Genomic DNA, 17,818 nt, shown 5'->3' with positions numbered 1-17,818 from the left:
CATTCTTCAAGAACTGTTTTCAAATATCAATAAGCATTTGTATAAAATCAATTAATTTGCTCATTGTTTAATACAGTTGGTAAATTAGTTTACTATTTTTATTGAAATTAATTTTGTTTAAAATGTCCTTTCAAAACATTTTTTTCTCTGTTTGTTTATTATATCATTTCTTTAAATACTCACTGGAAAGTTAATTTAGCTAATGTTAGGTTAATAAAGTTTGAAGTAGAATCTAAGTTTTTTTAATGTAATTTACAATACGTGAACCTATAAAAATAACAACTACATTCAATTGGGCAAAATTAAAATATGAAGAAGTTTTAAAAAAAAGCTATCCAAAGCGGAAAAGCAAGAATAAAAAACTTGGTAAACATTGTTTTTTCAGTAAGGAAACTGCATGTAGTCTTATGTTTTTGTTTTCTATTGCCTTTGTCTTTATGAAGAGAAAAAAATCAATACTCATTCTATGACAATGTAAATATTTTCCCTTGTGTTCTTTCCCAAAGAATGCATCATTTCACCAGGTCCAAGTAAAGAATATCCTTATACTTCACAATACTTTCTGTACCTCAGGATCTGTTAAAAGAATCCTGAAATTTACCTTCTCTAACAAGTGGCAATGACCTTACTGGATTGCAGGCATTAGAGTTTGGAGGTCTTTAAGTACCTTTCATTTGTGTTGAATTAAATCACACATTTCATTAATTATATAGGTCATGCATTTGCCTAGGAGTTAAAATATTCACTTTCAAAATGAAATAAATGAAGACCAGCTGGTGGAGAGGACATGAGGCAAAAGCAGGATGTATTTTAGAATTTATTTATTTATTTTCTTTTTAAGTCTTTGAATCCCTCACGTGTGGTGCCTTGCCATTTCTCCATTTTAAGTTTATCTAGTCTGGTTTCATGTCTTGCAGCAAAAATTTCAGGAGGGGGAAGAGTTGATTCAAAGCTGGGTGGGAAAATTAAAAACCAACAGTGTTCTCAGTTCCAGTCCATGTATAAAAGAATCCATGGAAGTTATTTGCAGGAAATAACTTATATTTTATAAGTTATTTAAGTTTTCAAAACTTACATTCTGAACAAAATAGAACCATGATGAAACAACAACATGGCTATTTTCATTTATATTTTAAAAGAAAAAACATGGTTATTTACATGGAATGAGCACAGAATTAAAAAAAAAAAGTGTTGGTGTTTTCCTAAACAACAGAAGTATTACATGGAGGACTCTGTCTCACCTTTTTGCATGTGTACCTGTGGGGTAATACCGGGAACAGGATATACCATCCCAGGCACAGTAAGGGTCTCGAGCTAGGCAGCAGTCAGCACAAGCACTTCCATACATGTCACACTGATGGAATCTGACTTGGGCCACGGCAGAAGCAGAGCCAATATACAGCTGTTGCTATAGAAATTAAAGATGAGAGTGGTCACAAGCAGAAATGAATAGAACTTGCACTGAGATCTTACAGCTAACATCTAGATTTTCATATTTATACACAACCACCTCCATAAAATTTACTTAAATTACTGCAGTTGCTCCAGATTGATAATGCAAACACTGATATTCTCATTTGTTCAAGATTTGAGGAAATCTTTACAGACATAGTGGGAGAAGTACCAAACTCTCTAGAGGGAGCTCAAGAAAAACTCAAGAAGCTGAGCCTTATATTCATTATGCAAGCAGAAAAACACATCATCTAACATTTTAGATCTTTTTTAAACAGCTATAGGGACATTGAATAAGAGATTGGATAAATAAATGAGCTTTTGAGTACTGACATATAACATTTAGAAGTGTGACGTTTGCATGGAAAGGTGTAATAAACTGTAAGATACATTTTGAAGTAAAAAAAGACAAGTAGCAGGGCCTCTCCTGGTGGCGCAGCGGTTGAGCGCTGGGTTGCAAAGCTGCCCACAGCCTCTGCAGCGCCGGTTCCATCCCCGGCCGCCAGCGAGGGTCCCACATGGCGTGACAGACCTCTCCTGCCGTGCCCACTGCTCCCCTCAGCAGTGTGTTTCATTGGTCTGCCTGTTCTGTACCCTGCTCTGGCTCTGGTGAATTCTCTCACCCTCCCATGCTTCTGACTGTACCCAGTGCTTGTGTGAATAAATAAATCTTTAAAAAAAAAATTAAAAAAAAGACAAGTAGCAGAACAACTAAATTTGCATGCCCCCCATTTATCTAAACATAAAAGGTTATTTATAAATAAATTTAAAGTTATATATAGAACAACAGTTTCCAGAGAAATTTACACTAGAAACTTACTCAAGTAGTCTGAAATAAAGGTTTCACTATATACTTTTATTACCATTACTGCCATCATTACTTCAAAAACATTAGAAAGAGAATAAGTATGGAATAATGTTCTATAATGACTGTAAAAATAAATCTATCTCTATCTTTCTAAAAATAGAAAATGAAATCCATTATATGTAAATAAGTATATATTTTTGCTAGAATAAAACTGTAGCTTGTAGCTTGCTGATATGCAAGTACTTGTGCTCTTTATTCTTTCCCCTTTATTCACATGTAACACACACACACACACACACACTCTCTCTCTCTCTCTCACACTTACTCTCTTTGATGAAATCTCCATAGAAATAATAGGAACTGGATCCTGAAAGAAAAAAAGTGTTCCCTTTTAAGAAAAAGGAATTACAGGCACATACCTTAATATGATTACAAATCATCTGAACCCTTATTAGGTATTATGTAGTTCTGTGCCACAAATGCATAGTTTACATTTTAATAAATCAAATACTCAAATATAATTAAATTAAATATAGCTTTCTTTTAAAAATTCTTTTCGAATGGACTGGAACAGATAAGCAGATGAGAAAAGCTGTGGTAATCTAAGCAGGTTACTATTTGTCCTTGGAATGTAACTTTTATGTTTGCATTTGAGTATTACTTGTACTTTGGAAACTCACATATCTTTAAATAAAATAATAAAGTCAGAGTGTTCTTTCCTATGAAGCGATGGAACCACCAGAGTGAACGTTGCAGGTGAGTGAAGCATGTACACATATGGAAGTGTGAAGATGTACCAGAAATTTATGTAGCTATATAAATGACTGGTGAATTAAGAAAACAGAATGAAATAAAAAGATTGAGTGCTAAAAGAAATTGCAAATTTTAAAATGTTAAATTCTGGTTTCACTATATAAAAATGTGAACATTTTGTCGTACTTCTAATACATCAAGTGAGCATTAATTGCTTTAACCAGGACTAACCAGAGTGCTTTTCTGTTGGTTATCATGGTCAATCACGATGAACCCAAGATGCTTTGAACAAGACTAATAACCCCACTGTCTTAGAACTGCACCAGAGGAAAGAGGGTCTATAGCATAGTTTGGAGAACCCATGTGATATTCTCAGACAGTGATTAAGAAGAGAGTGTCTCTAAGGAGCATCAAACACACAGATCAACTCTGCAAGTGTAGAAGCAACAAGCAGGTGGAATGTACTCTATAGATAATTGTCCTTTGAAAAATTATTCTTTGAAAAAGAAAGTTTGATTTTTTGTGTTGGGGTTTTTGTACTTTCTTAATATTTTAAATGACAGAACCTTGTTTGCTTGCACATATTTAGCCAACAATGTTTCTTAAGGGTTCATAGGCACAGGACATTATAGTGGATGTGATTGCATCCATATCAGTGCTGAACTTTGGTCTCTAACCTGAAATAAAATCTTACACAGAGATCCATATGCAAAATAAACAAAAACATATCTGCTCTGGGTGAGACAGGAACATGATTAGCTTTGGGTGTGGCCATGAGGAAACTAATCTCCAGGAGACCCAAGGTGAAACAAAGTGATTTTCATCAATAAAAAATTGTCACATATATTATATTATACACATATACAAGTAATCTTCACTATTGGCAGATTGTGCTTTTGCAAATTTTCCTGCTCATTAAAATATACTTGTAATCCTGACAGCAAGGCTTGAAGTGCTTTTGTGGTCATCGGCACAGGATGCACGGAGTGGCAAAACACTAGAGTTGCCCAGTGTACACGTTCCCTGTTGAAGTCAATTAAGGCGATAATCTACTGTCTTCTTTCAGTTTTCATATTGTAAATGCATGTCCTTCTCGTGGTCTATTTAGTGTCACATTTTTTGGCATCTTTTGGGGAGATTGTAATGTTTAAAATGGCCCTCAGCATAGTGCTGCAGTGCTGTCTAATGCTCTAAGCTCTGTGACATACTTATAGAGAAATTGTGTGCCAGATCATATTTGTTCAGGCATGAGATACCTTACTGTTGGGTATAAGTTCAATGTTAATTAGTCAACAGTATACAACAAGTAAGGTATCTTCAAATAGACACACTCATAAAACAAGGCTATATACTATAAAGTTGACAAAAATGTCATGAACAGAACCTAACACTGTGCTTCCCCCGGGTCAATGGTCAGTATTTACTAATTCAGTATTGAGTTTAAAGACCAAAACTGCCTTGAATATTAACACTTGGCTGTGTATGTGTACAGCTGTTTTCCAATGTTATTTTGGACTTTTTCTCCTTTTTAGTAGATTATCTGTGTAACTGATATGCTAAACAAAAAGTAGATACTAATCACACTACAAATTCCACAATATGTAATGTACTGCTTTTTTAAATATCTGCATTGATAGCACATTTGTACAAGATGTGACTGGCAATAGTAATTCTAGAATTCATATGTAATGTGTTTTATTACTTTATATTGAAATACTTTACATGTTAGGTAAATATCGGTCACCTCACTTGATAAGTCTATGGTAAATAAATAGATGCATCAAGATTTTAAATGACTCCTCACTTAAAATTAACTCTGAATTCTTAACACTCCTGTTAGAAATAATTGACATAATGTTTTCCCTATTTGCAATTCACTTGAAATTTTCTGAAATACACAGATGATGGCTAATTTTTTTGCTAAAAATACCTTGAATATCTGAAGTTCTTCCAGAATTACTTCTTCCATTGACTCTGTTTCTTGGTTGTAAATTGTGATCACTTTCAACACAATTCCATTATCTGTAAGAAACCAAAAGAAGAGATAAATTAGAAGCTTTGTACAATATAGTTTTCAAACAATTAAACACCTGTAGGGACTCTGATTTCAAATAAGAAATGATGAAACATTTAATGGATGAAACATTTAATGGATGAAACATTTAATCACTGCTAGCTAAATAACATGATTAACTATATATCCACATTTTCAATAAGCAAAAATTTAATTTAATATGCCTAGCCAAATATTAAGACCAAATAATATATAACTAGTTTTCAAATAGTTTGATCCAAAAATCCAATTAAAGGTTTGGAAGTCAAAATGTCTTTGGTATTAATGGAATATAAGACAGATACCAAATTATTCAAGCTTTTCTATGATGTAAGATGAAAGTAAAGTTTTTATCTAAAGGTACTTTCCAGGTAAGAAATTATACCTTCACATTTAGGAAATTTTATAAGAAATATGCTGTGGAAATTTTTGCACGTGTGTGTGTGCATGTACATATTTTTATAGGTCTATGTATGATACATATAAAGTATATACACATATATACAATATAATATGAAGAAATTTTGAATACATACAATGAGTCATACTGTACATCACTGGCTTCATAATTATCAATACATTTATAAATTTATATTCATATATCAAAATTTCATCTATTATTAATGATATTTTGAGCTTGAGGCTTCCAATGAAAAATTTAAAAATTTAATAAAAATATAAACATTATTTGTATATAATAATAATGTTATAATACTAGAAAAATAAATCAGGAAAAAATAAGCCCATTTGAGGTGCTGGAAGTCACTAAGAGTGAATTTGTGGCTAAGTAATTTTACATTTCTTAAAGAAATCTGATGCTTTGTTAATCTCAGGCCCATAGTACAGACCATATTATTAACATTAACTTCCTAAAATAAATGAATAAAATACAGACTGTACCAAGCAATTGATTTCTGGAAATCAGATAAATGTTTCAGTACTTAAATCTATTTTAAAAAATATTACTGGAGAAACCCAAGCACCAATACTGATATTGCATCCTGATTTCTCATCTGAGTACCTTCTAATATCTCTTCAAAATTATATGTGTGTGGCTAATGTATGGAAGGATGCTCATTCTTATTAATAACAACAGCTATAGGAATAACTATGATGCATAAGGAAAAAGAAATGATACTTTAAAGATTTTTTAAATAATGGCAGAAATTTAAAGTCCTAACAGAATTTGGTATATATTGCCCTGTATACAAAAAGATTCCAAGTTTTCTCCCACAAGCCAGATTTAATGGCATTGATTGAAATTAGAAATTTATTTGAAAACTTTACTTTTACCATGTATCTATTACATTCTGTTTATTAAAACATGGTATTATAGCTTTGGTCTAAAACTTTACCTCTATTTTGGGTAACACTTGGCCTATTTGGCACAAATGACTGATTCTGGAGGCCTGATAAGCATATTGTGATTACAAATTTAGAGAAAGCTTGTCCCAAGTTGTCTGAAGAATCTTGACATATTGCTGAGCAACCAAAGGTGGAAATGGATCTAGATGACTAAAAGAAGAATCATTCTGGTCATGGCATCCTACTTGCTCTTTAGGAAGTTTATTTGACATCATTAACATCAATTCTTTACTCCTTCACTTATTCATTTATTCAAATGTATTAAGTATTGACTATGTATCAGGAATTGTGTGCTGTAACTGCCCCCAAATCCTCTCTTCCTCTATAGTGAATGTAGTGAATGAGTAGATTACAAATGAGCTAGTGGACCAACACTAGATTTATTGATACATTTTAAAAAATAATACAATTATCAATTTTAAGGTTCAATTAAGGTCTCTAAATACTTTCTAGTCATTTACCTGTTCCAATAAACAGGACATCATAATGGCCATCCTCAGCTTCTACTCGATCCACTGCTATTTGTTTCAGGTTATATTTTCCATCTGTTTTTACCAGTATTGGCTTTTTATGAGCAGGTTTTATGGGCTGGTACATAAGTGGATGGCTTCTTGCAAATCGGATGGCATCATCAGGATAGTCTTTGGTTGTTCCATACCTCCCTCCATTCACTTTGCTAGCACACTGAAATAAGAGTGAAAGAGATAATTATTTTCTTGTTTAAATCTAAAAAGCAAGTTCATAAGCAAATATGAGAAGAATTAGAAAATTGGATGTGTTCAGTTAATTAACTAGGCATTCCGAAATGTTTAGTAAACCATGTATTCTTCATTACAAAAATGAAACGTGCATTAAAAATTGCAAGGAGGGCCTCCCCAGTGGCGCAGCGGTTGAGTGCTGGGCTGTGAAGCTGCCTGAAGCCTCTGCAGCGCTGGCTCCATCCCCGGCCACCAGGCGAGGGTCCCACATGGCGCGCAGACCTCTCCTGCCGCCCGCTACTCCCCTCAGCAGTGTACTTTGTCAGCCTGCCCGTTCTACTCCCTGCTCTGGCTCTGGTGAATTCTCTCACCCTCCCGCGCTTCTGACCAGTGCTTGGGTAAATAAATAAATAAATCTTTAAAAAAAAAATTCCAAGGAAAGACTAAATTATTTCAAATATGCATACTAGAAAAAAATGGAATATTGTTAAATTCTGGAAAAGTGATGTATATTTATATTGGTACCATCTGGTAAAAATGTTCAGCACTATAAATACTTGGATTATTTTCTCAATTTTCTGAAATTTAGTGTTACATTGTAAATTAAAAGTTGAAAGTTGGGCCTCCCCTGGTGGCGCAGCGGTTAAACACTGGGTTGCGAAGCTACCCGCAGCCTCTGTAGCGCTGGTTCTATCCCCGGCCACAGGTGAGGGTCCTACATGGCGCGACAGACCTCCCCTGCCTTGCCCGCTGCTCCCCTCAGCAGTGTATTTCGTCAGTCTGTCTGTTCTGTTCCCTGCTCTGGCTCTGGTGAATTCTCTCACCCTCCTATGCTTCTGATTGTACCCATTGCTTGTATAAATAAATAAATCTTAAAAAAAAAAGTTGAAAGTTAACAATAAATTTTTCATAGCAAAGCAAAAATTATCTTTGTTGTGTTCAATCTTCCCCCCAAGTTAAGGATCACAACTGAACAAGATGGCTTTCCCATTGCTGAAACTATATAATATGATTGCTGATGGTTGTAATTGGCTCAGTGACTATAGAATCGTAGTGCTATAACTGAACCTTAATCAAACTCCATCATCATTAATTACTGAATTACTCTTTGTTCGACTGAAATCTATATGAATTTGTATTATTTTTGTATGGGTTAGAATCAACAAATTGAGAAAGCCAGAAACATTTGCTCTAACATGTTCCAATTCTCAGCTCACTGACTCTAAAAATAAATGTTCAGTGGCACCTAAGCTACTTCTTGGAACATTTTTACCTATGTTGATTCATGACCATTATTAAAAGCTCCCTCATTTTGTGTAGTTTCCTCTAGAACCAACAGCAATTGCAATGATTATCTTGATAAAAATTTTCCACTTTAGAATATAAGTACAGTAGTTTAGTAATCAGATTCTGTTAAAAGGACATTTTTAATGGTTTGTTTTTTAAAAAATCAGGCCATATTTCTTAATTTAGCATGAATTTTTCACTTGAGTGTACTTTCAGAATATATAATTGGAAACATTTTGGACCAGCCTGGAAGCAGTTCAGTAACCAGTCACTTCCTCCAAATCTCCTTTAAGACCATGTGGTTTCAAGAGGCATTTCCAGCAAAGCCACAGGAGTGGGTTTTCTCCATTTAAATTGCAATTTCAACCAATAGAGTGAAATAAAATATACTTTATGTCTTACTGGAAGCAATAATTTTAAGCTAGTGAGAGGATGATTGAAATGGTAAAGCCTTACACTTGTTAATGGAGGTAAGGTTTGTTTCCACTTCGGATTTTGGCTATGCAAAAACAGTTTTACTTGACTTGCAAGCACTTGTGGAAACAGCATAGTGATGGGTTCCACCAGCTGCTCATAAAAATGGAGACTGTGACTTGCATGACAAGTTAAATGTTTATTCTCCAGGGCCCACGTAGTACACACATGATCCTACATATTCCCAACCTATGATATAAAATCATCATTATCATTGTCATGATCATCATTTTTAAATACATGTGCTATTTAAAAGATACAAGTTTGGAGACTAGTTGGGGACATTTTAGTAGCACCAGTTCAGAGGCAAGAGGTAGAACTTTCAATATTCCAGCAACACTTTTCAGTTGGCACTCTTCCTATAGGAGGCCAGCAAGGATGTTAAATGAGGTGCTAAGTATTCTGAGGGGGCAGAGAAAAAAATCTCTTCTGGGTATTTTAAAGTGAGAAATAAAAGGGAAATCTGGCCTAGGGAATATAGAGGCTCACCTAAACATTAGAATATAAAAATCCTCTTGGTCTTGGAAATTACTAATTCTTATGAAGAGGCTGAGAGAAATATAATGCTTATTTTATTGGATGTATTCATCACTACCCTTAAAAATAAAATTTCAGTTGGAGCTAAAGTACCAATAATGATATATATACATTGTAATGCTGCTAAGATATATCCATCATAGATTACATACTTTTCATTACATAAGAAGTATACACCTAGATATGTGGAGTGGTATTTCTGTATCATGCAAGTAATATTTTTAGGTGGAGGGTCTCCCTGATGGCACAAGGGGTTAAGCACCATACTATGAAGCAATTCGCAGCCTCTGCAACACGAGTTTGATCCCCGGCCGGCCAGGGAGCAAACCACATAGCGAAGCCCACTGCTCCCCTCTGCAGTGCTCACCTCTGCAGTATATTTCAGTCAGTCTGCCTGTTCTGTTCCCCACTCTTGTCTCTGGTGAATCCGCTCATCACCACCCCCCATCTCTGGCCTGTACCCCAGCTCTTGTATGCATAAATAAATAAATCTTTTTAAAAATAAATATATATTTAGGTGTAAAATTACTTAATTATTTAATGCAAAGTTTTGTAAAGCATCTACAACAGAGAATAAAACATTGTTAAAAGAGTTTTTAAAAAACAAGAATACTTTGTTAAATGCCTAAACTTACAGAACCAGGCCTTGGATAAGGAACTTTTCCTTCATAGAGTGACCAGTGGTATTCAGGTCCTTCCTTATGTGCATATGGTCCATTAAAAGCTGCCCGGATGCTGGACATATGATAGACACATATAGCATGCCCTCTAAATATATTACTGGAAAAAAAAAGAGAATTACTATTCTGGAACTAAGAAAGTCACCTAGTCAAAATCTTCAGACTACATAAAGACTACATTTTGCATAAAGTGTTACAATCTCTTAAGAATGGGAAATTATAAAAATATTGGTTATTATAATATTTTAGGTATTAAAACTCCAAAACTTTCCATATGTATTTATTAATATAAATTGAAATATTAGTCAAAAATAGTTTTCACTTAACTTTATTATTATTAAATATTATATAGTAGTAGGTTTATATTTTATTAAGATCTGGTATTAATACTAAAAGAATCATTCCTAAGTTCAATCACTTATCTTAAAAGTATTATCTCCTTGTATATTATTCTATCTTCTGAGTAGTGTTATCCTAATCTCCATAATATTAATGCAAATTCTATTCAAATTGTATATCACAGTGCATATGATCAAAAGAACAATTAAAATTCTCATGAAAACTTGGGGCTTTGTTCCATTCTTTGGCTTGGGATATAGCAGACATTAAGATTACTATATATTCCTTCCTCCAAGTCACTGAAAACATGGTAGTAGTAGAAAGATAATTGAGATGAACTGAATTAATTTTGGGAAAAAGCTTAAATTATATAAAACTCTGATTCTTTACTTTCAGAACTAGCAGCAACTGACTTCTTTTGATAGAAAGGTCTACTTGTTGACAATCAAGATAGTAGCTGGCTAACTACAAGAAGTTTTACTGAGAGCATTTGGAATAATACTTTGCAGAAGGACTTTTAAAAATGATTTTAAATCAATATCTGGCCATATTTCTTAATTTGGCATGATCTGAATGAATTGCATTATTTCCCCAGCATCCTTATGATGAGAATCACAGTTATTTTGACTCACAAAACAGTCAATGTGCGTGAAAGTGTTATGCAAAATGCAAAAGTCTTTATAAATATAAAATTTCCTACACTCTGAGACACCTGTAGGACAGCAGTTATGTCCCTGTCTCAGGACATCAATTCACACATTTTATTACACACCTTGAAGCAATTGGAAACTCCTGTGATAGTGAGAAAATCAGAGATGTCTCCCAACTAAAGTGGCAATAAACCTTTGATCACCATGTAATCAGTATCAAATTTTATGTCAGATAACAGCTGGTAAGCTATTTTTTTCCAGATTTAGATATAAATTGAACAGTAAAAATTGAAATTATGGAAGAAAATAGCATCATGTCTTTGAAATCTCAGGCAGATCCATTATGTCATCATTTAGGAAAGTGGCTTACAAACTGATCAGACTAAACTACAGAAAAGCTATCCTGAACACCCCATAGCTTGTATTTATCATTCAAGGCCATGGAATTATGATTCAATATATAAATTCTTCACTGGCATAAGGAATAAAATTAAGTAGAGAAAAATACAGACTTTCCATGGACTGTGGTAACTAGCAATCTACATTTACTACTTTTCTTTGTATCAAGAATTAATTGACAGAAAAATTGTTTCCATGTTTCTCCCTTGAGGATAAGGTTTCCTTACACTAGTAGGATATTTTGTCCAAACAGCTTCACTGCTCTTTTTCAAAAGTAAACACAAGAAATCACCTGCCCTGCTGGCGCAAGGGGTTGGGATGCAACCTATGAAGCTCACTGCAGCCACTGCAGTGCGAGTTCGATCCCCGGCCAGGAAGCTGCCTGCATGGCACAGCAGACCTCTCCTGACACGCCCACTGCTACCCTCAGCAGTGTATTTCAGTCAGTCTGCCTATTCTGTTGCCCACTCTGTCTCTGGTAAATTCTCTCACCCCCCCTACACCTCTGGCCTGTACCCCAGCTCTTGCATGTATAAATAAATAAATCTAAAAAATAAATAACAAAACTGTAGAGAGAACATAAACAAAGAAGATATTCATGACTATGTAACAGCTTCAAGTCAATGGAATGCAAGAGGAATTGAGTAATATCATTTTGTTCCTACCCAGAGAACTGAGATATCTCTTTATTTCTCATTCTAGTCATGTCACCTAGAATCAACCTTATTTGTAATGACACTCAAGAAATTATACATATTTATGTATATGTACATATACATGTTATATATGTATGCATATAAACTCCTCCTGTCTTTAAAATCTCAGACATCCATTATGCTATCATTTAGTTTCAACTAAAACTGATTCCAGTAATAACTGTTCATTCATGTATCAACACACAAGACATGCTATTTGATTCATTTTTCCTGTACTCGTCCATGAATACAAAATAATGTAAAAAGAGAAAAGTAATAGATTATAAGACCTAAACTTGAGAAGCTTATTTAAATTTAAAACACTGAGGGTAAATTGTAAAGGTGTTTTAGCTATCTACACAGGAACTAGACAACCAGAATAAAGGAGTTAGCAAAATGCTTTATGATCAAGGAAGAAAGCAGTATTTCTTGAAGATGTCTGTTGATAAGGACTGATATAAATCAGTGCTGGAAGAGAAAGTCATTTCAAGCAAAAGAAGTAGATAAATAAAATCTAGGGGTGGGGAATAGCAAAACAGACAGAGGGATACTGTCAAGGTATTATCTTGTCAAAAGTAGAGCATTAAAGAGCTTACAGGAGAAAATTCCAAAGATGAGAGGATAAGAGTTGATACAGATCCTTGAAAACCTGACTTAGAAAATTCTATGATCATTAAAAGGATGATCCTAGATTCTATAGCTTCTAAATTATATGAGAAAACAATCATTGTGTTATAGATCAGAGGAGATGAGATTAGGATGCTAAGTATCTGGATTGAGATGGTGGTTTTAAATACAAAAGCAAAAATAAGTCAGAAGGAAAAAGATACCAGATGATTTCACTCATGTGGGATACAGAGAAACAAAGGAACATTATTTAGTTGAGTAAAAAAACCTAAACCAAATGAAACCCTAGGAATCTGATTGCAGAATCCAGGTTACCAGAAAGTCAGGGTGGGCATGGGGAGCAGGGAGGTAGGGATCCCAATGGACTATGTGGAGGAATATAGATTCCATGGTTATGGGTGTGGTGCAGTAACACACATTTAAAGAGATGTGAACCTGTACCTCTGAATCATGTACTGTATTGTAAACCACGGTCCTCAATAAAAAATAATATAAATAGCTTTTAAATAAAGATGAAAGTGAAAATACAATTGCAAACATAAATACAGAAAATGAGAATGACAAACAGGACAATAATATTTTCATGTTATATACACAATGAGTGGGTGAGGCATCTTATATTTCATAATATTATTATTGATCATGTAAATTTCTCACCTGGTAGTGTTAAAGAGTCCAAATATCACTGGGTTCTTATGATCTCTAGTATGCAGAACAAATACATCCTCTGAAAAATTAAAGACCATTACATTAGTTAATATTTTTGTCCTCTTTGCACATAAAGAAAATATATTGACATACAAATAGTTTAGAAACCACTATAGGTTGTACGATATAAATTCCCATATGCACACAACCAGGACCAAATCATAACAGAAGGAAACACTCGGTTATTGAGCGTGACTTTGAGTTGAGCCTGGAGGAAAGGACCAGAGGCACTGACTCTAAACTAGTGAGTTGTGTTTCTTTTTGTTCTTGCAACTCCTTTGTTCCCACTGCATGGACCTGGCCAAAATAAAGAGAACAGAAACTTGCTCTAAGTTAGCTGATGTTGGATGTATACTCAAAGAAATACTAGTTGTTGTTGTTTTTAATATATGAACTCTTGCCATTTCCAGCAACATAGATGGGATTAGAGGGGGTTATGTTCAGCAAATTAAGTCAGAGGGAAGAAGACAGATACCAGATAGAGTCACTCAGATGTGGAATATAGAGAAACAAAACAAAGGATCAGACAAAACCAAATCAAAAACAAACACTAGAAATCTGACTATAAAATTGAAAAGACCACAGGGGGAGGGGAACATTGGAGAGCAAAGGGTAGAGCGGGCCCAATGAACTATGGTGGAGAACTACGGTGCCCTTGAGGTGCAAGTGGTGTGGTAATGTGTTTTGGAAGAGATATGTATATACCTCTAAATGATATACAATGTTGTAAACCAAAGCTATCTCATAAAAATAAAATCAAATAAAAAAAGAAACCAGAAAGAGAAGTCAAATACTGTAGAAAACAAGTTTTATATGTCCTACAATAAAGGTTACATAGAGGCATTTAGATCAATGAATAAAATTTATTTATCTCAATATTTACCGAGTTCATCAAAATATGTATCAATTCCATTCATTCCTGGTACTGAGCAAACCAATCTTGCTTTTAGGAAAGTAGTCCACTTATTCACTAGTATTCTCTGTCCACCTACATCATTCTGAGAAAAATAAAAAAGCAGGTAAATAGGCATCTAAAGAATTCTTATCAATAATGATTTTGTATTATTAAAGTTTCAGCTTTTCCATTTAATGTACAAAATTTAGCATAATCTTTAAATATCACAGAACCAATGTCCCATAAATTTTTTCTTTAGGTTTGTACATTCTACTTTGTTAGTGTGCCTTCATTCTGGTCCATTAAATACAGGTGTTAACTAATGTTAATAGAATTGTCTGTCCTAAATAAATTAGTGGCCTTTATGATACAATAACCTTTGCTATTATCTTACTGATAATCTGCTTCTCTTAGCAATAAGGAAGCATCCATTCATTTCTCTTGCTCTATAAAAATAAAGGTGGAAATACACACACATACAGTTGAACACATATACATATGCTAGATAAGTAGATAAATAGATACATACACACCCACAAACATATACATGCAAACATGGACATAACCCTAAATCTCTTTTTAAATGTATTAAATGTTAAAATAATGTATATCTACACTATCATTAGCACTCTCCCAATATATATTTCTACTTAAGTTGGCTTTTAATGTTCCTAAACAATCTACCTAAACCTTAACAAATTGAAGACTTTTCTACAGAGTTGACCAACTGAACCTATGATATATATGTAAATAGCTTAGAATGGGGACTAAAAGCAATGAAAAAGATATGGGTTTTATTAATTTTCTTTAAATGGTGCTCAAATCTGTGTCAGAAGAAATATAGTCTAATTATAGATTATTACAGCTTTGAAATAGAGAAAATCATATAAGATGAAAAGCTCTTTTAAGATAAAATTTTCACTAAATGTGAAATACGAATATTAGTTAGTAAATACCAATTTTAGACAGCCTACAGGATACCAGAAATATTGTAAAGTAGAAAACTATTATAAAATTAATAAAGACCTCATGACAAATTGTGAGATAAGCAAGTTTAATGAGACAAATGCAATCCTCACCACACAAAGTCGCCCAACTCTGGTGTAAATGGCATAGGCATTGTTTTCTGCCTCCAGAGCCTTCTCAGTAAAAAAGAAATATATTTTGTTGTCATCTTTGTCTTCATTGTCAGGTATCATATATGAACCTACAAATTTTGGTTCTATAGAAGAAAAAACAAAGGAAGTTGAAATACCAATTGCAACAAAATAAGTTTTCTATTAATTATATATCACATGAGTGTGTAAGTTTAACTGTCACCATTTTATGAAGAAATGTTTTCCTTGATCTATTGTACTAAACTTTGACAATTATGGATGTATCTGTTTTCTCTGCAATTCAAAAATTTTTAGAAATATTAAAGGAAAATTTAATTCAAAAATTACAGAGTCAAGGAAGGAAAACCAATTTCAGACTCAAGTAAGGAAAACCAATCACAAGAAAACCAATTACAGAGTCAAGGAAGGAAAACCAATAAGATATATTATTGTGTAAGATATATTAAAAAAAATTCGAAGGACAGTTGGGGGTTATTATTTTGATAATCTATATAACATGTCCTACATAACATTCTCTATATATAGGTAATATATTTTAGAAAAGAAGTCTATCATTACTTTTAATTTTTTTAAAAGATTTTTTTATTTATGCATACAAGAACTGGGGTACAGGCCAGAGGTGCAGGGGGTTAAAGGATTCACCAGAAACAGATTGGGGAGCAGAACAGGCAGACTGGCAGACTGAATGAAATACACTGCTGAGGGGAGTAGTGGGTGAGTCAGGAGAGATCTGCTGTGCCATATGGGTTGCTCCCTGTCAAGTCAGGGATTGAACTCATGCTGCGGAGGCTGCAGGTAGCTTCATAGGTTGTGTCCCAAAACCCTGTGCCACCAGGGAGGCCCCTATCATTATTTTTAATTCATAAATTATCTGCCACTCTCGTTCAAGGAAGAACTTTTTGATTTAAGGTTGAAAATGTATTCTAATTTTTTACATTTGTAGTGTAAGTTATCTAAGTGAATTACTATTGATTGCTATGAAAATTAAACATTTTAATGATAATGTGCCAATAATGTGTATGTACTGTAAAGAATAAAAAGGCTGAAAATAATGGAAATGCTCATGATAAAATGATGTTTAGTCCCTAGTCATAACAATATACCAAAATAAAAGCATTCTCCCTTACACACAATTCTATGTTAATGAATGGTTCATCATTTCTGCTTGTTTGTCTTTAATGTACAATGTGATCCTACAAAAGCAAGCAAAGCAAAGCAACCACTCTGTCTGAAATTATACCATTGAATAAGAGAAGATACAACGTATTGGATGAAAAGGACTTTTCTACTTTTATAGACTTGTTTTATTTTCTTCATGTAAATACTGATTTTTAAGCATATCTATGAAGGTAATTTCCTTTTATAGTTAAGCTAATCCATACAACTAAGAAAAAAAATCCTGAAATTTGTAAAAGCTATATATTTGTATTGTTATAATTATCAAAAGGGCAAATTTTCCATGAATTGTTTAAGTTCTGATTTACATACTCTTCTCTCCTTGAACTCACCTTTCAATAGTCGTTCATCATCATGCTCAGTGCGAATATGGGTTAGGCGTCCCATGCTCCGGAATATTGCAGCATCTCTGCCCCAGTAGTCGCTATAGAGTCCAGCAAACAATTCACTGCCTACATGGAAATAGTTAAAAGTAAGTCAATATATGTCTCTGGATCATCAGTCATAACTGCACTAAACATATCCAGGTTTACTTTGTATAAGATCTTATAAAAATAATATTACTTTTAAGGGCATGGATGGTGCACTCAGAATGCCAGGATTCAATTCTGACTCTACCACTTATAAGCTCTGTGAATTTGGGCGAGTTACTGAACCTCTCTTTGCTTCAGTTTCCTCACTAATAAATAGAAACAGCAATCAAAGGATTGTTAAAGTAAAGAATGTGGCATATACTAAGATCTGTGTTAGTATTTATAAAAAAATCTGGTTTGATTTTACTTTACTAAATGGTTCACCTTCATAGTATCAAGGTAATATTATCATAAGCATTAAATGTGAGCTGGCTAACTAAAACCCTTTTAGTAAGGAGAAATTGCTTCCATTAACATGATTTTAGTGTCAGAACCACAAAATCTGACAAAGTTGTATATAATCTAATTAGTTGTCATTTAATTTGTAAGTTTGTGGTTTAGTTAGATAGGAATGAAATAGTCATAATTTAATCAGGCAGTCAGTAGAAAGAATGAAATCAGCAGTGATGTGTGGTGAAGGTTGCAGACTTAAAATCTGACCAAAAAATGAACAAGTTATGTTCGGGCTCAA

At 33.7% G+C, this 17,818-nt stretch overlaps 1 protein-coding gene across 4 annotated transcripts in view; it reads right to left on the bottom strand.

Annotated features, from left to right (window-relative positions):
• SEMA3E (semaphorin 3E) overlaps positions 1-17,818 on the bottom strand; it is a 391,299-nt gene that overhangs the window by 19,865 nt on the left and 353,616 nt on the right. For all 4 annotated transcript variants that reach the window (XM_054692488.1, XM_037510801.2, XM_054692490.1 and 1 more), the window contains 9 exons: positions 17,047-17,166; positions 15,500-15,642; positions 14,409-14,523; positions 13,475-13,544; positions 10,063-10,207; positions 6,893-7,115; positions 4,944-5,035; positions 2,586-2,627; positions 1,242-1,408 (listed from right to left, as the gene is read on the bottom strand). In XM_054692488.1, the coding sequence (XP_054548463.1) occupies positions 1,242-1,408; positions 2,586-2,627; positions 4,944-5,035; positions 6,893-7,115; positions 10,063-10,207; positions 13,475-13,544; positions 14,409-14,523; positions 15,500-15,642; positions 17,047-17,166 (1,117 nt within the window). The remainder of the gene's footprint in view (positions 1-1,241; positions 1,409-2,585; positions 2,628-4,943; positions 5,036-6,892; positions 7,116-10,062; positions 10,208-13,474; positions 13,545-14,408; positions 14,524-15,499; positions 15,643-17,046; positions 17,167-17,818) is intronic.

The sequence above is a fragment of the Talpa occidentalis genome, unplaced genomic scaffold (genome assembly GCF_014898055.3).
Source record: "Talpa occidentalis isolate TD23 unplaced genomic scaffold, MPIMG_talOcc4v2.1, whole genome shotgun sequence".
NCBI lineage: Eukaryota > Metazoa > Chordata > Mammalia > Eulipotyphla > Talpidae > Talpa > Talpa occidentalis.
This window is presented reverse-complemented; position numbering and strand designations above follow the sequence as displayed.